General features: G+C 44.2%; 1 protein-coding gene across 2 annotated transcripts in view; it reads left to right on the top strand.

The window, feature by feature from the left end:
- Nucleotides 1-11,558, top strand: part of LOC120980648 (toll interacting protein) — a 66,662-nt gene extending 55,104 nt beyond the window's left edge. For both annotated transcript variants that reach the window (XM_040409876.1, XM_040409878.1), the window contains exon 6: nucleotides 10,953-11,558. In XM_040409876.1, coding sequence (XP_040265810.1) covers nucleotides 10,953-11,164 — 212 coding nt within the window. In that variant the 3' untranslated portion in view covers nucleotides 11,165-11,558. The remainder of the gene's footprint in view (nucleotides 1-10,952) is intronic.
- The last annotated feature ends 11,934 nt before the right edge of the window (nucleotides 11,559-23,492 follow it).

Raw genomic sequence — 23,492 nt, 5'->3', positions numbered from 1 at the left:
TTGCTGTCAACTCTCAAGATGAGATCCAAAGAGCTGTCACTATCAGTGAAGCAAGCCATCATTAGGCTGAAAAAACAAAACAAACCCATCAGAGAGATAGCAAAAACATTAGGCGAGGCCAAAACAACTGTTTGGAACATCCTTAAAAAGAAGGAACGCACCGGTGAGCTCAGCAACACCAAAAGACCCGTAAGACCACAGAAAACAACTGTGGTGGATGAGTGAAGAATTCTTTCCTTGGTGAAGAAAACACCCTTCACAACAGTTGGCCAGATCAACAATCAAGAGAAGACTTCACCAGAGTGAATACAGAGGGTTCACCACAAGATGTAAACCATTGGTGAGCCTCAAAAACAGGAAGGCCAGATTAGAGTTTGCCAAACGACATCTAAAAAAGTTTTCACAGATCTGGAACAACGTCCTATGGACAGATGAGACCAAGATCAACTTGTACCAGAGTGATGGGAAGAGAAGAGTATAGAGAAGGAAAGGAACTGCTCATGATCCTAAGCATACCACCTCATCAGTGAAGCATGGTGGTGGTAGTGTCATGGCGTGGGCATGTATGGCTGCCAATGGAACTGGTTCTATTGTATTTATTGATTATGTGACTGCTGACAAAAGCCCCAAGTGTTTCGGGCAAGATTATCTGCTCATATTCAGCCAAATGCTTCAGAACTCATTGGATGGCGCTTCACAGTGCAGATGGACAATGACCCAAAGCATACTGCAAAAGCAACAACAGAGTTTTTTAAGGGAAAGAAGTGGAATGTTATGCAATGGCCAAGTCAATCACCTGACCTGAATCCGATTGAGCATGCATTTCACTTGCTGAAGACAAAACTGAAGGGAAAATGCCCCAAGAACAAGCAGGAACTGAAGACAGTTGCAGTAGAGGCCTGGCAGAGCATCACCAGTGATGAAACCCAGCATCTGGTGGTGTCTATGCGTTCCAGACTTCAGGCTGTAATTGACTGCAAAGGATTTGCAACCAAGTATTAAAAAGTGAAAGTTTGATTTATGATTATTATTCTGTCCCATTACTTTTGGTTCCTTAACAAGTGGGAGGCACATATGCAAACTGTTGTAATTCCTACACTGTTCACCTGATTTGGATGTAAATACCCTCAAATTAAAGCTGACAGTCTGCAGTTAAAGCACATCTTGTTCATTTCATTTCAAATCCATCGTGGTGGTGTATAGAGCCAAAAATGTTAGAATTGTGTCCATGTCCCAATATTTATGGACCTGGCTGTAGCTGTGTGTCTCCATGGTGACAGACTACAAAAGAATCCCTGTGTAGTCTTGATACTGTAGACCTCCTGGCAGCTGCAGTCCTAACCGATCTTCAACACATTTGAGCTCTGGAGACCATTACATACTATTTCTAAGTACGGCTAAGTCCGCATTTCCGGTAACCTGATCCAGCAGAGGCTACTGCCAGACGATACTGCCGTTCACTCCTGGATCTCATAGATTATAATGGGATGTGCATATAAAGTTTTTTTTTTTTTTATCCTGCTGAAACATGGCCCTCATGCCAGAAAGTGGACGGATCCCTGCTGGATCCCATTATAGTCTGAAGTACGGTGGTGAACGTCAGTATGAGACCATGCCAGATCTGGTGAACTCCAGCAGGCCGTAAAAAACGTGTCAGATCAGGTTACTGGAGATGTGAACTTAGTAGACTTATAAAAAGACTTGGGCTGTCCCTGATATAAAAGCAAATAGCCATCTTGTCTCCCCGCTTCGGTGGTTGTTTTTCTGGTAACACTCCTGAGGCTGAATACAGCACAGAAACCTTTTAGATATACTGCACTTTGACCACCTCATTTTGACCTAATTAGCTCTCAGATACTAGCGATCTGCTAGTGTCTGATCTACTAACCATGCTATTCTCAGACCTGTGTGTGGATCCGTTTCACTAAAAAACAAACTTTTATTAATATGCTAATGAGCCTCTAGGTGCTATGGGGGCGTCTTTTCAGCACCTAGAGGCTCCGTCTACTCACATTGTATGCCGCCCCGCTCGTCCGTTAAGCCCGCCCATCTCCTTTTAAATGCCATCCTCCATCTGAGCCAGTGGACGAATTTTCGCGCCTGCGCGTCTATATTCGGCGCAGTGAATGTCTGACTGCTGCCTGCACAGACATCTCAGTCATCGGCGCAGGCGCAGTGGAAATGTCTGTGCAGGGAGCGGTCAGACATTCACTGCGCCTGTGCCGAATACAGATGCGCATGGCGCAGGCGCGAGAATTCGTCTGCTGGCTCAGATGGAGGATGGCATTCAAGAGGAGATGGGCGGGCTTAACGGACGAGCGGGGCGGCATACAATGTGAGTAGACTGAGCCTCTAGGTGCTGAAAAGACGCCCCCATAGCACCTAGAGGCTCATTAGCATATTAATAAAAGTTAGTTTTTTAGTGAAACGGATCCACACACAGGTCTGAGAATAGCATGGTTAGTAGATCAGACACTAGCAGATCGCTAGTGTCTGAGAGCTAATTAGGGCAAAATGAGGTGGTAGAAACCCTTTAAAGTGCAATATATAAAAACCTCAGACTGCAACTCAGAAATAGAAAAATCGGGGGGAAAATGTACCTTTGCGCAATACGAGCGGACACTGCATTTTTATAATTATAGCTCCTATGATTAAGAGCAGAATGTCTGATTGAAATGAGTAAGCTCAGTTTGTTACCCAATATACACCTGTGTGCATGTGTAGAATAAATAAATATATATAATATTTTTTTATTTTTTTTATTTGAGTTTTCTGCCCAGCATTTTTAAATAGTGCTCTGTAATCATGAAGATTTTTAATAAGTTCGCATTAAAGAGTTGTACCCGTCCCCTGCAGCGATGGCATATTGCTAGGATATGCAGTAACTTCCTGATTGTTGGGCACTTAACTTCTAGAACCACCCACCAATGAAATGAATTGAGCTGACTGAGGTTCCTTGCACAGCTTAGGTCCCCAGGAGCACTGCCTTGCGGGGGAAGCACAGTGAAAGGGACGCAGGGCTGAATCGGCACTCCAAGCCTTCGTTGTCAGGATCGGTGGTGATCCCAGTTGTCATATTCTCCCTAGTCATAAAGTCATGGCATGTTCTGGCTAGAGAATTTGGCATCACACTAATAAATAGTCTTCAGAAATCCTACCCATTTTTCTCCCTTTTTTTGAAACTACACCCATGGACATCCCTCAGATGAAGAGGCCTTGTCCATTAGCAGCTCCCATTGAAACAGTTGGCCTGAACAAGATACCAAATCGGAGTCGAAACGTATTGCAAAAAATAAATAAATAATCCTGTCCGTTCTTCTTGAACTTCTTGCCCTTTTTATTTTTTGCCCATTTTTCCCCTTATTACTTACATTGACAGCAGACGTATCCACCAACCGCCTGGGCTAAGGTGCAGCTGCGGGATAAAAATTCTTCTATCTTACATGCCCTCAGAGTTGTGTCTGGAATATGCACAACTTGTGTAGGTGGCTCTAATATCAGCAGCTACTACTGCTTTTTGGGTTTACTGCACCATGTTCTTTTAGATCAGCAGTCCTATTGAAACACACTGCGACTGTGTGCCAGTTTCCTGGATGCAGGATCAGTGCATTATTATTATTTTTTTTTATAATTGTCTTTTTATTAAAGTACTTTTGCAAAACCTAATACAATAGTGTCATCATGCTTGTTTCCTTATTTCTTTTGAAGTAAGTAACAGTGCAGTAAGAACTGTAAACATCAAAATACTAGTAGTAATGTCATCCAAACATCAACAACGGATTTGACGGATGAACATAAAATTCTCTGGGATAACAAGATATTACATCAAACCCATAGACCAGTATGTAAGCGGTTTTGCTATAGTGACAATAATAAACCAATAAAGATGTAGAACAAGCAACGAAATTGCGGGAATCTCATATTAAATCAACAGACTAGGACAGGACTAAACACAGAAGGGATAGACAGGGAGAGGGGTAAGAAAAACTGTAGATATGTGTATCAGGATAGTCATCCCAGGGTTGCCATATTCTGTTAAATTTGTCAATCTGATTAGTTATGGTGGCTGTGAGGTATTCCATTCCTCTGACCTCCAATACACCAGCCAATAAGTCTAAGTGGGTAGGCGTGCCCGTCTTCTTCCAGAATCTAGCTACAAGACTGCTAGCTGCCGTCAGTATGCATAGAATCAAAATCAAGACCTGTTTTTTCAAAGGTGTAGGAGGCATGTTTAATAGATAGGTTTCCTCTAGACCCTTTGTTCTAATATCTAGTAGTTGGAGGAGGAGCTTTTGAGTCTATTTTCAAAATGGAACCAGTAATGTGCATTCCCAAAAAATATATGTATGTGGGATCCCACCCCTGTTCCACATCTCAAGCACCTATCCGAGATATTGGGATTGAGATGCCTCAGCAATTGTGGGGTATGATACCAAAACATCAGTATCTTTTATAAGAATTCTCTTTATGGGTAGTACTAGTGGAAGATGGTGCAGGTCTCTTCCAAATCAGCCCCCAGTCTTTCAAGGAAATAGGACAATCTAAAATCGACTCCCACCTAGACATATATGAGTGTTTAGTGTTTGTGGAGGTAGAAAGTATAACGCAAATCTCAGAGATGAGTCCTCTAGTTGAATCCGAAAGTTTGCATAGTTTCTCAAATGCTGTCGGTGCGGAAACCTGTGAGGAACCGAATAGGCTAGTGAGTAGGTGTCGTATTTGCAAATACTGGTAATTGGCAGAATCCAGTAGTTGAAATAAGGATTTAAGTGTTTTGAATGGTAAAATTTGCAAGTTTCTATAATCTACCACATCAGCAAATCTAAATAACTTACTAGAGAACCATGGTTTAAAAAAAGGACGCACGCAGACCCGTCGGGAATAAGGGATTAAACAGGAATGAAGTCATGGAGGATTTATCAGAGGTTAACTGAAACCGCAGTCTGCACCTACGCCATATATTGTATGTAAAAGACATTGGTCCCAACAACTGGGGTATCAACATGGGTGGCACAGGCGACCATAAAAGAGAGTTGGGATGTATAGATGTCATCCATAGCTTCTCTATCTCAATCTATCTGGAATATGCGTACAGGGTGGACCATGCCGGTAACCGCCTAAGGTGTGTATCCCAGTAATAGCGGGCAATATCTGGGGCTGCCAAACCTCCTTGCGATTCAAGAGCTGTAAGGGTACTGCAAGCTATTCTATGTCGTTTTCCATTCCATATAAATTTTAATATTGCGGATTGAAGTGTTCTCAGGTCCTCTCCAGGCACTGGAACTGAAAGGGTTTCAAATAAATATAGTAGTTTAAACAAAATGGACATCTTGACCGTAGCTATACGACCAAAAAGGGAGGTAGGTAGAGGCATCCACTTAGTTAAAAGGGCTTTAAGTTCTCTAAGAAGGATTGGAAAATTTTGAGCATATAAGGAAGGATATGTCGGGGTTAGCCGTACTCCTAAGTAGCGTAGAGCTTTATCATTCCAATGGAAGTGAAAGTTACTCGAAAGAACAGCCAGCCGGTCCGGGTGCCGTTAAGTAGAAGTGCTTCTGTTTTTGTGGTGTTTATTTTATATCCTGACATTTTTTACCGTAGGATTCCAATAGTCTAAAGAGGTTAGGCAGGGTGATATGCAGGTCAGTTAAAGTAAGCAAGATGTCATCTGCGAATAAGGAGACTTTAAATTCTACCTGATTGACTTTAACTCCTTTTATAACAGGATGGGATCTAATATCAGCCGCCAGGGATTCAATACATTACACGAAAAGGAGACATTAAAGTGGGCATCCCTGACGTGTACCATTAAAGATGGAAAATTGGTTTAGATTGGACATGAGGCATTTTAATGGTAGCCGTTGGCTGTGTGTAGAGAGCGGTGACAAAAGGCCCTGCAATACCAAAGGCTCCCAGTGTGGAGAACATAAAAGGCAAACTCAGGCAATCAAACGCCTTTTCAGCATCGTGGCTTAACAATAGAGCCTGGTGATTGTTTGTTAACAACATCTATCAGATCTATAGTTGTCCTCGTATTGTCTCCACCTTGGCGACCCATCACAAATCCCACTTGATCTTTATGCACTAGTTGTGGTAGACAATACGCAAGTCTATTGGCCAGGATTTTGGTGAAGATTTTGAAATCTGAGTTAAGGAGGGCTGTAGGTCGGTAGTTTGAACAGTCCATTGGGTCTTTACCATGTTTTGGTATGAGGGTAATATATGAATGCAGCATAGACGTAGGAATTGGAGAACCCTGTAGGAAAGAGTTGAAAAGCGATAACCTATGTGAAAGGAGGATGGAAGAAAAAGTCTTATAATAGAGATGGGGTAGACCATCTGGCCCAGGGGATTTATTATTAGGTAATTGACTAATCGCCCCTTGAATCTCCTCCGCCGTTATCTGAGTATTGAGTGATGATAATGCTTCTCTTGATAACTTTGGCAGGTTGCATTGATTCAGGAAGGAGGTGAAGAGATTTCGGCTCTCCACCTGGTCAGATGATACTTGCTGTGGGAGGGAGTATAAAGAAGCATAAAAATCCTGGTAAAGGTCCGAGATTGCACTGGGATCATATATCTTGGTTCCATCAGGACGCCTCAGGACTGTAGGAGATCCAGAGAGGTTAGAGTCCCGAAGTTGTCTTGCTAACATAGTGTGAGGTTTATTACCCCAAGCATAGAAACGCTGCCTTGAATATAGTAAGAGCTTTTCTGTTTTTGCAAAGGCTATTTCGCCAAACTAGCTCGTAGGAGCACTATTCGACGTAACAAATGATAAGAGCGTCGCGTCTCTAACTGGGACTCCAACTCCTTCAACTGAGTCTGAATAGTATCTTGAAGTAGAGCACGATTCCTTTTCAGTCTCGAGCCCAGAGTAATACAGCTGCCTCTAAACACCGCTTTATGCGCCTCCCACAGTGTAGAGATAGAGAAGAGAAAAGTAATCGGCAAGAGCGGTTTGAAGTTCTTGTTTGGGTATTGATCTAGTGAGTAGAGTCTCATTTAACCTCCAGTGACACACCCTAGAAGGCACAGCAGACGTTTTAATGGAGACAGAGATTGGGGCATGATCCGACCACGTGATACCACCTATTTCTGCATTATTAAGTAGTCTAAGGGTTGAGATATTACCAAAAAAGTAATCAATACGGGTATGTGTGCGAGTGGGCAGTTTATTCTCCACAGGTCATATAATGCAAACCTTCGGATCAACCGTATAGGTGTGAAAGTCTGCGCTGGGAATGCGAAGGTGTAACCCCGCTAAGGGAATTTCTATCCATGTGTTCCGAGAAGGAGATATTAAAATCTCCCCCTATGATCAGGGCAGCAGGGAGGTAACGAGAGAGCTTCACTAGCACTTTAATCAAAAAGGGTATTTGGCCCGAATTAGGGGCATAAATGTTACATAATATTAGTGGGTTACCATTGAGAGTAGTTTTGAGTATGACATTTACATCCAAAACTGAAGATTCAACTTGTAGGGGGCAGTTTGCAGATAGAAGGATAGCTACCCCTGCTTTTTTTTTTTTTTTGTCAGTTGATGCAGAGTATATTTGAGGGTACGACCCAGTTGCAAATTTAAAGGAGCCATTTTTGATCAAAATGAGTCTCCTGAAGGAAAACCACGTCCGCTTTTTGAGAACGGCAACAAGAGACACAAAAGCGAATTGGGAGACGCATAATACTGAACACATAACATAATCCAGATAGCTTTACTATCGTTGGCTATATATACCCAGTTAGGGGTCTGAAGGGTATAAAAAAAACAACCCTGAAATCTCTCCATGTCCTCACCCCATCCATCACTGTCGCTGGTGGAGGAGGAGGGGCCGGAGCAGAAACACCGTCTGTTGGGGTGTGACTTAACGTCCATAGAGACTGGGGGTACAGCGGAAAAAAAAGAGAAGAAATATGATATATCAAATAACTAGAATACAGTTTCTTCTGGTGTTATAGACGCCGCTCATTAGTAGAGCTTCAAGCGGGGGACTTGTAGTGGGTGTAAGCCCATAATTTGTCATTTTCATGGAGGTGCATCACGGTTCCCAAGCCTGGACAGGTCATCTTGTGGCGGGGGACGGTGTCGTTTCTGACGGACAGTGTGCCACACTGGAGCTGGGGCAGGTGTTGACTCTGGAATCTCCAATCATCACTGACTGGTGCAGAAATGCCCAAGGCTGAACAAAAAGTCTGCAGGTCTGCATGGGTCCGTAGGGTAGACATTTTGCCATTCTTAGAGGCCATTAAAGCGAATGGAAATCTCCAACGGTACGGTATTTTCTTGTCGCGGAGACATGCTAGTAGAGGTTGCAGAGAACTCCTTTTCTGAAGTGTGTTGGGAGAGATCATGGTAGAGCGCACGACTGTGCCCTGAAATTCAATAGCAAGGAGCGGGCCTTAGTCATAGTAGCATAGTACATGAGGCCGAAAAAAGACATATGTCCATCCAGTTCGGCCTGTTAACCTGCAAGTTGATCCAGGGGAAGGCAAAAATAAAAACTGAGGTAGAAGCCAATTTTCCCCACTTTAGGGGAATAAAAAATTCCTTCCCGACTCCAATCAGGCAATCAGAATAACTCCCTGGATCAATAACTCCCTGTAATATTATTACACTCCAGAAATACATCCAGGCCCCTCTTGAACTCTTTTAGTGAACTCCCCATCACCACCTCCTCAGCTAGAGAGCTCCATAGTCTCACTGCTCTTACCGTAAAGAATCCTCTTCTATGTTTGTGTACAAACCTTCTTTCCTCCAGACGCAGAGGATGTCCCCTTGTCACAGTCCTGGGGATAAATAGATGATGGGATAGATCTCTGTACTGACCCCTGATATATTTATACATAGTACTTTTTTTTCTAAAGTGAATAACCCTTGATAGTCATGATGGTTTCTTTAAAGGGAACCTGTCACCGGGATTTTGGGTATAGAGCTGAGGACATTGGCTGCTAGATGGCCGCTAGCACGTCCGCAATACCCAGTCCCCATAGCTCTGTGTGCTTTTATGGTGTATAAAAAATGATTTGATACAGATGCAAATTAACCTGAGATGAGTCAGAGCTTGTAAATATGACTCTTCTCTGGTCACACAAGTAAGATATGACTCTTTTATGTTAATTTGCATATGTATTAAATTGTTTTTTTTACACAATAAAAGCACACAGAGCTATGGGGACTGGATATTGCGGATGTGCTAGTGGCCATCTAGCAACCCATGTCCTCAGCTCTATACCCCAAATCCCGGTGACAGGTTCCCTTTAAGCTGAAAGTCATGCAAACAGCAAATCGCATCACGTGGTATTGTGGAGAAGCCCTTGGGGCGCAATGCTCTGTGCGCTCGATCCAGTTTAATAGTCATTGACGGCCGAGAGCCCAATATCCTATTAAAAAGTTCTCCCAATAGGTCGTTTAAGTTCTCTTCTGACTCCGATTCTGGCAGTCCTCTAACTCTGATATTATTCCTGCGCCCTCTGTTGTCTAAATCTTCTAAGTGGCAGGAATAATCTTTAACGGACTGAGATTGACTAGTAATAATAGACTGTAAGTGGGCTATATAACGACGTGTTTCGTCATGATCCGATTCTATGGAGTCAATGCGGGCAGTCATCTGCTTAAAATCCTGACGTAGTGAGGAAATCTCAGATTTACAGGTGCTTCTCACCTCTGCTATTAATGCCTTGAAGTCCTCTTTGGTAGGCAAATGCTGTATGCTCTGGTGAAGTAACATGGAAGATTGTGAGGGCGGTATTGCCATCTCTTCTCCATCGTCTACAGAATCTGAAAGTTGTTCCCAGCACACATTTTCACCCTCATTTTTCCCCGGGGCTTGTGCTTGATCTATAAGGTCTCCTGCAGAATCGCCCCAGTATCTCTGCCGCTGGGACGGGGTTGCTGCCTGTTTTATTTGTCTCAATGCCGATTTAGGTGACATGATCGGCAGCAGAAGGGCCTGAGTAGTGGGCCCCGATGTTTTATCGGCTTATTGGCACCCTGCCCACAATATCTGGGGATAAACTCCCCTGCTGCAGGAGAGAGGGGGGACAGCGCTGTCCTCTGAATAGCACTCTGCTCCGGACCTCGTGGCTGAAGGAGCGCCGGGGCCACCGCGCCTCCAAACTTTACAGGGGCCGGAGGTGGACGTAGGCCGCAGACGGAAGGCACGGATACTGGGCCCTTTTTTTTCTTTTTTTTTCAAGGTATGAATCCAGCGTATGACAGGCCCAACCTGGGATCAGAGGGCTCCTGGTCTTCCTGAGGATCAATTTCTTCCCCATGGGCTGCACTGCTTTTATGGAAAGGCGGTGGAGCTCAGCGCTCACGCCGCTTTCTGCACAGACGTCCAGGCCACTCCCCAAGATCAGTGCATTTTAATGGGTGGTGCTGATGGACAGGATCATTTCACGTGCTTCTCCAGGGGTCATCTGCAGAACAGGAAAGGGGGGCTGTCCGAGGAGAAGACAGACTTTACCTTTGGGAATAACTTTTAAAGGACATAGACTGATTATTATTATTTTTTAAAGACTTATCTTGCAAGAATTTTGCATATATAAAGCTTACTAGGTCCCCTCTGCATCCATACTTTCAGATTTCTCTCATTTTTCTATATATTTTTTTTCTTCAGAACCTGTTCACTCCTTCGCCTTCTAATGTCTCCGCAGCGCTAGTGCACCGTACAAAGCCTCCTCCAGGAGTGACCCGTTTGAAGAAGGTGCTTTGTTCTTTTTCGTTAGGAGTTTGAGGACTGTCACCGCTAATAAGGAACCTTACTTTTATGCATCATTTTGTGTTCTTCTGGAAACCTCTATAGAATAAAAGTTGCTGTTTTTGTGATCCTTTTGACACATCTGAATCCAACTAAAGTTGAATTTTGTGATAGATCGTTCAAGTCATATCTTTTAAAGGGAATAAATAATGGGGAATAATAACCAAGACTTCTTTCTTCCTCCTATAGGTATGCCTTCTGTTTACAACCCCGGAATGCCAGTGACTTTACCGCAACCTGCCGTAAATCCACAGCACCAACCACGAGAAGAAGACCTAAAAGACCTCATAGATATGTTTCCAGGCATTGACCAAGAAGTCATTAAATCTGTTCTGGAGGGACACCGAGGCAACAGAGAAGCTGCAGTCAACTCCCTACTCCAGATGGTCGAGGACTCTTAGTGACAATCTCGCCCAGCGGTTCCCCCCCCCCCCCCCCCCCCCTCCCATCCCTGCCACTGTCCTATTTAACTTGCCAAGTTGGAATCTCTTTTTAATCTTTTTTATTTTATTTTTCTTCTTTGACTCGAATTGTTATGTTTGGCTGTTCATTGTGAGCTCTGTCAATCTTCTCCACCACTTAGAGATTTATGGATTCCTTTACATTATAATTGACCCAACCCTACTGTCATTACGTCGGCTCCTGAGCGTATTATACAGCTGCCTACTTAAAATGGGAACGAATGTTCAAAAGTGTAAAGATATTGGTATTAGGACTCTTGAGAAGATTTGTCCTATGTGGAATGTGATCTGTATTGTGCCGTAGTCAAAATGAATATAATATGGCTGAAACCTGCCAGAGGACCTCGTGTACTCTCGCCCATCTATGGGCTCGGTGCTGGGAGCGAACGTTTAAGAAAATGCATAAAGTATAGGTTTTTATTCAAGGGTATCAAGTTTAAGATCATTGCAAGTATTTGTGGGGCTGTCCTACACACCTTACCAATCTTCCTTCTAGCAGGAGAACCCTATACCATGAGTATACGCAACAGGCTGAACATGCCAGCGTGCAAACCCCAGATATCAAAGTGGAGCCCAAGCTTGCCGAAGCAAAGCTCCATTAGATTCTGGTTGACAATCTAAACTTCAGGCTGGCCTCCAGACAATTCCAGATCTAAACATCACTGGACATGTTTGTCTGCGTCTCATCGCCATCAGCTATTGAAATATGTGTTCAGGGGGGGTCCAGGATTAGGTCTTGTCTTTGGTAAGTATTCTGCTGCTTGAAAAAGCCCAATCATTGGCCACGGTCACAGTCATTTATTTTCCACAACAAGAATAGCTGGGGGAGGTGGGTGTGGAGGCATAATCTGCTGACAATGTATTGCTTATTGGTCTCAGAAGACCCCCATGCTGTCTGGTTTCAGGTTTGGCCACCTTTTATTAGTTGACCCAGCCCTTATGAGAATAAAGCTGGCCATACACAAGAGACAGCTGTTCAGCCGACAGCCCCGTCCTCCCATACATATGCATGCTCTGCTCTGCTCAGCCGAACATGTGTATATAAGGAGAGGGGAGAGAGGAAAAGGATCGAGCAGTTGAAATCCAGCATGCCCAATCCTTATCTTTCCCAACATCAGCCATCGGGAGGACATGCTGAAGTAGGTGGGTTTGGTCGACATGGATCTAATGTGTATTGCCAGCTTAACTCCTATTCTTTGCTATTGACAGTATAGCTTATTGCATTGTCTTGGGTAATACATCCACTTAAAGGGGTTGTTTTAGGGCCCCTTTGAATGGGCTGACACAGCAGGCAATTATGGGGAATGATTTTTTTCGTTCCCTATAATTGCCTGCTTTTTTACACAGCGCCGATCTGCTGCCCAGAAATAATGATTTAGGTGACTGCACCAGCGCTGCTTTCACCTGATGAGCAAACATTTTTTCATTCATCGGGTAATTGACGGCACCTTTACACTGCACAGTTATTGGGAAGGAGCGTTTCTAGAATTGTCCTGATCATTGGCCACTGTAAAAGGGCTTTTATAAATGGGGTTTCTCTATAAGGCAGAACTATGAGCCACGCTGCGAGGCCGCTCTCACACTAGCGGACCCAGTCCATCCAAGCGTTACATCAACACCCTTCAGCAGAAATGTGTAGCCTGATGTGGCTTCCCCATCCGTAACAGCTTATCGCTGGTTTGTGTTTTTGAGGCAGCCATTTTTATAAGGGCTCATGCACACGACCGTATGTATTTTGCAGTCCGCAAAACACGGATCCGCAAAAAATACGGATGATGTCCGTTTGTATTTTGCGGAACGGAGCAGCTGGCCCTTAATAGAACAGTCCAATCTTTGTCTGTTATGCGGACAATAATAGGACATGTTCTATTTTTTTGCGGAACGGACATACGGAAATGGAATGCACACTGTGTTTTTTTCGCACCCATTGAAATGAATGGTTCCACGTAAAGTCAGCAAAAAAAAAAACGGAACAGACACGGAAAGAAAATACATTTGTGTGCATAAGCCCTTAAATGCAGTTATTCTGCATTTCTTTCTTGTAATGACCCATACCGAAGTTGAATAAAGCACAGCCTAGGCTATGAGATCTCCATACTTGCCAACATTTGAGTTGCAAAATTTGTGATGTTTAAGCCTCACCCCCATTTTGGGCCAGGCTTTGCATAAACTCTGCCCCTTTTGCAGTCCATTTCTTGTGATTTGTCTTGGCAAAATCAGGACTGTTGACATGTTCTTCTTGGGGTAGTACGGACACAGCAGCCAGATCAGGGTATGCAGCGTTTTACTTTGCCATGAGATGCTGGATCTTTATTATTCCTCTGGTCTGGGGTGCACTGCACCTTTTAAACAATCATGCCAACTGTTGGCCTGTGGAAATGACAAACAAAGGGGGTTTCCGAGAGTAGAATATTGATGTCCTGTCCTCCAAGATGTCATCAATATCTGGGCCTAACAGCTATTTGATGAGGCCATGCTGCTCGGTGAGTGCTGCAGCCTCTTCCTATGCTAGTGTCGTCAAATTCATCACACCTATGTGCAGCACTGTCCTAGTCGTATGGACTGCAGTACCAAGCACAGCCACTGTACAATGTATGGCACTGTGCTTGGTAATCTGTGAGGAGGTGGCGGGAGTTGGGCCTCTACCAATCGGATATTGATAACCTATCCTGAAGATGGTTCATCGATATCAAACTCCTGGAAACCTCTTTAACAATCTAGTCATTTTTCGCTATGGACCTAAATGCTCATGCATAAGTCATGGTCATCTGACTGATCGCTAATGGTGTGATCACACTTTGTTTTACTTACCCCCTATTTTTACTTTTTGGGTGACATTTGGTAGGTGTAAATGTGCCATTACATTGTGCTTAGTAGGAGGCGCCGTCCAATGTTGTGACCTAGGTTCTCCATCTAAATCCATGCAGTAAGAGGTGAAGAACGTTGTGATGTAGTCCCGCCAAGCTGCCCATAAGCCGGCTGCTGTTGCTTAATTCAACCCTTTAGGTGTGTTCGAATTTGCTCTGGAAGTTGCAAACCCTGTCAGATTTGATGTGTGGAATAACCTGCACGCAGCGTATTCTTCTCATCAGTGGCATCTGTTTGGCATTTTTGGTATCCATGATTTGAAAGATCTGGCAAGGCGTTATCCCAGAAATGAAAACTGGTGGCAGTGATGATGATGTTGTCCAAGCAACCGTTCTTTTGCCGATTTATTTTAAATGTTTTGGGGTTTTTTAAGTTTCTACTGTGATTAGTATTCAAGGGCATCTCTCAGCAGTTTTGTACCTGTGAAACTGGCTGACCTGTGCTTGGACCTTGGACATGTAACAGGTCAGCCGGTGTCATAGGTACAAACCTGCTGACAGATGCCCTTTAATAGAACTGATGTTCTTCGAGGGTTTACTCATCTGTGCAGCGACGCCGGGGTGCCAGGCTGTGAGACAGGAATATTGGCAATCGATTTATTATTATAACAAAAAAAATAGAATTTTGAATTTTATTAATATATTTATTGTTCTTTACAAAGCTTTACTGCATTGTGGCTGGTTCCTGGCAGGGGATTTACCAATGGTCGCTCGGTTCTTTTGCCACTGGTTAATTGCAGGGACTATTTTGTGCAAGGAATTTGTATATAAAAGGGTTCCCTTTTAAGATATTGTATATTGGGATGCACATTCATTGCTTTAAAAGGGGGAAGTGATAACAGTGAATATATTGTAATGTATCCAGTAATCTTAACCTTAGGACAGTATTAGTTATTGTAAGTGCTAATAATTACGGTAAGACAGTGGACTGCTAGAAGATTTACAGATTACTGGAAGATCAGGAAAAGGTGGGGGCTACACCCGTCACCTGATGACCAGCGTCACACGGCCGTATTTCTATTTGCGTGAAACTGGCAAGTGCCAGCTATTGCCATAGTAGTGAGATGGTACAATCTACATGTTGGTGGAAATGGAGTCCACCTTCATCAGGACTGAGGAGGTCTTCTGGACTAATGATAATAATGATGAACGTGGATCTCGTTCACAAAAAAAATTTCTTTCCGGTTTTGCTACATGGACCATTTTAGGTATGACAGCCCTGCTTAGTGCTTGGTTGTCAGGAGGATCCTGAACGTCATTCATATGAAGAGACTTGTTCGGAGGAGAGGTGTCTAGTGGCATAAGACCTTATCCTCACGACAGCGGTGGTAATACCTCTTAATAGGTTGATGCATGCTGATGTATCGAAGGGTGGCTTTGAATGGATTGGGATGTTCTCGCATGCATTAGTGCTTGAAGTAAAAGCTCGCTTCAAGGTACAACATGCATGAAACCATGTGGTTTCGTATTGTGAACGTATTCATTCCACCCTCCCTGTCATTTTAATGGGCTTTTCCAGGGATCCAGTATTGATGGACCTGTCCTCAGGATAGGCGTCAGTATCTGATCGGTGAAGGTCCAACTCCTGGCACCCTTGGTGATCAACTGTTTGAAGGGGCCTCTTTCTCAGCCTGTGACATCGCGTCCATCAGTCACGTTGCCTTTGCTCAGCTCGGTCCCGTTCAAGTGAAGCCAAGCCCAAGTGATCGAACACGGAATTATCATTCGTTTCTCGATGATCGCTTCTTTTATGAAAACCTAAAAATTTTGTTTTTGTCAGCATAATGTTCCCTCGTGTAAATCTGATGTACAAATGTTCTCAAGTTGTGAATGATCATTCGTACAAATATTCCTTTCCAGTAATTGCCCAGGTTTAAAAGAGCCTTAAAGGGGTTTTCTGGGATTTATTTTAACTGATGACCCATCCTTAATATAGGTCATCAGTATCTGATTTGTTGGGGTCAACACTTGGGACCCCCACCAGTCAGCTTTCTGAGAAGCCATCGGCGCTCACACACACCGCCATTCATTGTACATTGGCTATGCTTTGTATTGATTCACTTCAATCGGGCTGAGGTGCGCCTAGGCCATGTGACCAATGAACGTGGAATCACATGGCCTAGGAAAAGCTGGAGAAGGACGTAGCGCTACTGTAAGAGCCAGTGCTTTCTCAAACGGATGATCATTGGGGGTGATGGTTGTTGTAGTTCTGCATAAGCTGGGATCTGCTGCCCAGAATAAGTGATCCTCTATGGGAAGGAACGATCGCTGTAACGATTGCAAATCCCCACCATACATCGTAGATGATTGCTGCATGTAACTGCAGCTCTCACCTACTCTGATGAGCAGGCAGTTATAGGGGACTGTCTCTATCTTAGTCCTATAGATTGAATGGAGTGGTGGACACACATGCCTGCACCACGATTCTCTGTTCTCATGATTGTCGGGGGTCCCGACAGCACTGTTTCTGGGTAAAAAAAAAAAAAGCAGGTCCTTTTTCTAGTCCTGGGCAACACTTTTAGGGTACGTCCACCTACAAATCCCCCATGTATGTGCTGGAATTCCACAGTAGCAAACGAAGCATAACACGGAGCATATTTTTTGCGGCACTCGTAGCATAAATGCTGTGGGTTTGACGCCGATTTTTACCTTTTGCACCGCATGTCAAGTCATGTACGGATTCGGTTATGTACATTTTTTTTTAAAGTCTCATCTGCTGTGCTGCTACTGTAAAATCCTGCGGACTGACCGCTGGGAAACCCATTGCGTAAAAATCCACAATATTTCAGCCACGTGTGGAGGAACCCTTACCTGACGTGTACTCGTGAAGCCAGAGTTTGCCTTCGGGTGCACACTCTTTCCGGTTTATGCCTTATGACTGTATTACGGAATAGGAATTTTGTCAATTTATGGAAATTGTTCCATTCACAGTCCATCCGGTTGGAGAAAGCCGCAAAAAGAACCAGGCCGGTGCCGTGCACTCTCATCATTCATTGCTCCCAATGGTTTGGTAGATACAGGACTGGTCAGTAATCTGCAGGGTCTCTTGTGTTATTCCGCTGTATACTCTGCACCATGGCCTCTGCTCTGTATGTATACTGCCGTCCGCTGTGTACTTTGGGGTGTTCTGTGGTGCCTATATATATATCTATGTAACATGCATAAAGTTGTAAAACCTAATTTTGACCATTTGCATTTACTTTTCCAGTTGTCAATGGATTCACACTGTGCTGTTCATGTCTGTCCGTCATTTTAATTAGCTGTCCAAGGTAATAAATGGATGATTATGCTCTACCTTAACCCTTTCAGCATTCCTTTATATATCAAAGGGGTTGTGCCACTAAATATATTCTACTGAATACTTTTGTAAGTGCGTGTGATTACAAATTTAGTATAGCCACTGAGTTATTCAATAAACTGTATTTGCATAGCGCCACCTGCTGTCTGCTCTTTTCCTTATTTCTTGTCCACTTCACTGAGGTGGTCGCACGTGCTCTGTTTAAATCTTCTACTGCCACCAGTCATAGCTTCTGTTAGAAGCTGTGGCAGTTACAGGGGAAAAGCTACAGCAGAAAGGACACCCCTCCTGAGCGGCCAGCCTGAAGAGCATTTAGCAGAGCAACTGACGCAATGAATGGGGAGGTCTTTGGATCCATGTGAGGTGCAGGGCTGGTTCTAGCTTTGTCATCTGCTATATGGTGTCTGATTTTCATTTTTTACTCCAATCATGGCACAACCCCTTTAAGAGCATGACTTGGGTTTCACGCTGTACGTGCTTCGAGCAGAATGAAACTGCTGACGGGGTTCCCTTGTGGAACTATGGAGCTGTCTGCCAGAGGAGGTGGCGATGGTCAACCCACTAAGGCTGCGTTCACACGGGCGAGATTTCCGCGCGGGCGCAATGCGGTAGGTGAACGCATTGCACCCGCACTGAATCCGGACCCATTCATTTCAATGGGGCTGTTCAGATGAGCGATGATTTTCACGCATCACTTGTGCGTTGCGTGAAAATCGCAGCATGCTCTATATTCTGCGTTTTTCACGCAACGCAGGCCCCATAGAAGTGAATGGGGTTGCATGAAAATCGCAAGCAAGTGCGGATGCGGTGCGATTTTCACGCATGGTTGCTAGGTGACAGTCTATTCACTGTATTATTTTCCCTTATAACATGGTTATAAGGGAAAATAATAGCATTCTGAATACAGAATGCTTAGTAAAATAGCGCTGGAGGGGTTAAAAAAAATAAACAAATTAACTCACCTTCTCCTCTTGATCGCAAAGTTCCCGGTCTCTTCTTTACTTCTTTAATGATGAGTTGTGGGCTAAAGGACCTTTGGTGACGTCAGATCACATGCTCCAATCACATGGTCCATCACCGTGGTGATGTACCATGTGATTGGAGCATGTGATCTGACGTCACCAAAGGTCCTTTAGCCCACAACTCATCATACCGGGAACTTTGGCGAACAAGAGGAGAAGGTGAGTTAATTTTTTTTATTTTTTTAACCCCTCCAGCGCTATTTTACTAAGCATTCTGTATTCAGAATGTATTATTTTCCCTTATAACATGGTTATAAGGGAAAATAATAGCAATCTACACTACAACTAACTCAAACCTGAACTTCTGTGAAGAAGTTCGGGTCTGGGTACCACAGTCGGTTTTTTATCACGCGCGTGCAGAACACAAAAACTGAACATCGGAACGCAATCGCAGTCAAAACTGACTGCAATTGCATTCCTACTCGCGCGGGTTTGCCGCAACACACCGGGACGCATCCGGAACTAATCCGGACACGCTCGTGTGAACCCAGCCTAAGACACTTTAAAGGGTCAGTGAGTTTTCAGAAAACTTTTATATGTCATAGCGATATATCAAAGGTTTTGATCGGTGGGGGTCAGAGAGCACCGTGACCCCCACTGATCGCTAGAACGAGGAGAGAGAGAAGCACTCGTATACTGGCTCAGTAGAAGTCTTTGGGCCCATCTCAACTTTCCTCTGCAGCAAGGAGAGAGATGTGAGCTCTTTTCTCTCCTCGTTCTAGCGGTCTGTTGGGTCTCAGGACACTTATTACATGCAGAAGAAACTTTATTTTTTTAAGTATTTTTTGCCACTTAAAAAAAAAAATAATAATCTCAGTTTTTCCATTTTTAGGGCAATTTTGTCCCTTAGACTTCCACTGGTTTGTTCTGCTTGGAAAAAAAAAAGCGCAATTGCCAATTTGTGATGTTTTTGAATGGTGCAAAACACTTCAAAAAGCTACAAAAAACACTGCACAGGATTTTTTGTATCATTTTGTTTGGCAGTAAGGGGGGGGGGGGTTTGGGGTAAAAAAAAAAAAAACTTTCCATGACCTAAACGTTGCCCTCGTCCACATTTCCGTGTCTGTTTTACATCTGTGAAAAAAGCATCCATGTTTTTCATCTGTGAAGATGTACGTTTAGGATTCGTGTTTGCTCCGTGTGTCATCCGTAATCCATGGGCGGTGAAAATTAGTTCCCAAAGCATCTCCAATCAGTCCTCCGTGAAAAACACAGATGGAACACAGATGCCATGCTTGTTGTGCCCCAGATTTTCACAGACCCGTAAACTTCAATGGGTGAGTTGGGCCGCATCACAGACCGAAGTAGTGCATGTCTCATATTAAAATCAACGGGTACGTGTGCTGTCCGTGGAAAATGCGGACAGAGCGTCAGTGATAAACGGAAATGTGGATGAGTTCAAAAGGGACCTGGATGAATTTGATAAGTATAATAATATTACTTTATAGTTTATATGACATGTTATAGATTATTCTGAATTCCCTGATTGGAATCGGGAAGAATTTATTTTCTCCCTAAAATGAGGAAAATTGGCTTCTACGTCACGGCCTCATAGACATATGTGTCCCCGATGACACTGGTGACAAGATGTCTGTGAAACATCCGTGTATTGCCCATCTGTATTCCATGGACACAACTAGGCTGAAAAATTTATTTCCAGAGCATCTCCTACCTACCAATGGTCCGTGAAAACCACTGACCAAACACTGATACCATCCATGTTTAGTCAATGGTTTTCACGGACCATTGGTAGGAGATGCTCTGGTTTTCATGGGCCCATACACTTTAATGTGTGTGAGTGATCCGTAATCCCTGACAAACTAGTGCACGCGTCAGTGGTTTCACCACAAACCCACAGTCCGTAGAAAAGCACTGACGTGTGGATACGTGAGCCGTCCTTGGTTCACTGACATATGAAAGGATCCTAACAGGATGAACTAGAGGGACGGATGTCTCTTTCCAGCCTTACGCATGGTGTTACCATGTGTATGGGCTCATGCACACGACCGTTGAATGTTTTGTGGTCCGCAAATTGCAGATCCACAAAACATGGATACCGGTCGAGTGCATTCCGCATTTTGCAAAACGGAAGAGCTGGCCCCTAATAGAACAGCCCTATCCTTGTCCGTAATTCGAACAATAATGGGACATTTTTGCGGAACGGCCATGCAGACAAACGGACACAGAATCATTTCCATTTTTTGTGGCCCCATTAAAGTGAATAGTTTCACATATGGGCCGCAAAAAAAAGAAAACGGAACTAACACGGAAAAGTTTGTGTGCATGAGCCCTATGTCGAAGATGCAAGGACTAGATACAGATGGAGGTAGAGAACGGGAGGAAACAGCGCATACCTATACCTAATGCTTCTGAAGTGTTACCAGCAGGACTAGGTAATAATGGATAATCAATCCCTGGACAATGAATTTGATATAAAGTTTAATTCTTTTCACCTTATTTATAAACATAAAAAAGACAAATAATGATTAAGAAATAGAGCAACGCATGTCCATGTGTGTTATTAGAGGACATGAGCGTTACGGAGGGAGGTCCCACATTTGGGACGTTCTCTCTAGAGTAGGGAGCCGAGGGTCTCGCATTAGAGGATTTGGCACAACAAGGTTTTCATCTGAGAATATATCGAGATTAAATTGAAGAAGATCTGTCACCTCTCCTGACGCGTTTTAGTAGCTAATTGCAGTCCCCATGTAATTACAATTCTTAAGCATCATTCCCTATAACTCTATGTTGTGCCAGTCCCCTATTATTCCTGTTAGCAATTTATGTATGAAAGTCCATCTGGGTGTTACCTTTGGGAGGTGTGTTTCTGGACAGGACACCGGCAGCACTGATTGGACCGTGCGGGAACACGCCATTAACTGGAAACATCCCGTTGTACCTTCCAACAGGAATAATAGAGGGCTGGCACAACATAGAGTTATAAGAATAACTAACGGTGCAAAATTATTATTACATGGGAAACAAGGCTTTATTCCAGAGTTATGATACCTTTTCCTAATATGCAAATTAGGTCTTTGGTGCAATGATGGCGTCACTATTGCTCTTGTTGTATCCATGCTCCAATTCCTTTCTGTGGTCAGACTCTCCCCTGGCTGTTTTGTTTGACGTGGACAGGCAGTGGCAAAGTAGCCAGGGAGGGGCTGGCCACAGAAAGGAGCGGAGCTTGGGTGCAACAAGAGCAACTGCGATGCTCTTATTGCACCAAAGACCTAATTTGCATATTAAGGTAAAGTATCAAAACAAGGGAACGGAGCCTCGGATCAACAAAATAAAAACATAGCTGGGCTTTACCTGATTAAAACGCAGTGTCTATGTGGTCATATAGGGAGGTCGCTGCTGACAGATTTCCTTTAAAGGGGTATTCCAGCTCAAAGAAACAGAACTTATACTTATACTCCCCCCCCCCCCCTTCTCTGCCAGGGACCCTGCTGCTCTCCACTTCCAGCTGGCGTCCCAACACAGCAGGGAATTGCCGTGAATGCCGCCAGTGACTGGTTGAAGCCAGCCGTTCCCTCGTGTCGATAAAGGAAGTGGAGTGCAGCGGAGACCCTGGCAGTGGCAGGGGATGAACGGCGTAAGTATAAGTTCTATTATTTTTTTCACCAGGGAAAAGGTTTTTCCTTTCGAGCTGGAGTGCCCCTTTAGGTTGGAGTCACGCAGGGCATACTTTTATGCTACAGACAAATCCGCTGCAAGATTTCGATGCTGATTTCGCCCTTTGTATTGCAATGCAAAAAATGCAAGACAGCGACAAATTTGTATGGGAGTCCCTCACATAAAACAGGCTGATTTGGTGCCACATTTGTCTGCGATGTAAAATGACACGTGTGCATCCAGCCTTCCACGTCTACAGGGTTAGTCGTAACACGTGTCGGAAGTTTGATCGGTCGTATCTTCCACGGTGCTCTTGTCAGCGACGTCACAAGTACAGCACAAGAAGCGGGCTTCGTAATCCAGACAGTCTTGTCCATTTTGGTTCCTGTTGCGGCACACGAGTCCACGGTCCGCACTGCACTCCTGCGTAGAGCGCAGCTGGTCTAGCGGCACATAGGGGAACCGGACTATGCGGCACTCCGCGGCTTGTGGATCGGTGCATATGGGATGACCCTGCTTAATAACTGCTGTGACGGTTTCAAAGTCTCCGCCATTAGGGCCAGGAGTGGGACGGTGAGTGTTAAACCAGTCTGACCAGGTACATTGGGCATTGGGGCACGTAGTTGGGGTCTCTGGAAAAGAAAAAAAAAAAGTACAGTGAGTACAATACTGAATGTCAACTAATCACGCCATTCTAAAATAAGCTTTGCCAAATTGAGCCAACAGCGTGCCAAATTTTAGCGCAAATTATGCCAAACTTCAAGCGGCTCCAAAATAGTGTCTGCAAAGAAAATTCCTGTTTGTGGCTAAAGATCTAACCCAAGCAAAAAGAAGAGCACGTTCGTTCCAGGGGCTGAAAATGGTTTATGTAAACTCCACCCACAAATGGGTGGTCCCATCTGGTTTTGGGGTGTTATCAGAGCGGGGTTTAGTTGTCCCTAACTGCATTGTTGGTAAATATGTTGATGTCTGACTCCCGGGAGCCCCCTATCAATCAGCTGTTTGAGGAGAGCGTGGAGGTCCAATAAGCGCCACAGCCTCCTCAGAGACTACCAAGCACAGCGCCGTACCTTGGATAGTGGCTGTGCTAGGTATTACAGCTCAGCCCCGTTCACATGAATGGGATTAAGTTGGGCCTAAGCGATGAACATGACGTCCCATGCCTAGGAAGAGGTTGCTGCGTTCTCTTCAAACAGCTGATCGGTGCCGGTCACAGGTGTTGGACCCACGTCCATCTGATATTGATGACCTATCCTGGGGATCGATTATCAATATCAAAATCCCAGAAACCTGTAAATTGTAAATCGATGCCTAACTTCTTACCTGTCGTGATCTGGAAGGCCGGCTCTGGCATCTCCGCGGTGGTATTACAAGGACAACAGAGGAATTTCACCTCAAAGTCTGTACACCCACGCTCATTGTTCTCGTTGAGGCAGATCAACCCTCTGCTCCGGTCACACACCGTT

Source organism: Bufo bufo, chromosome 10 (assembly GCF_905171765.1).
Source record: "Bufo bufo chromosome 10, aBufBuf1.1, whole genome shotgun sequence".
In the NCBI taxonomy this organism is placed as follows: domain Eukaryota; kingdom Metazoa; phylum Chordata; class Amphibia; order Anura; family Bufonidae; genus Bufo; species Bufo bufo.
Note: the sequence above shows the minus strand (reverse complement) of the source record. Positions and strands in the feature narration are given on the sequence as shown.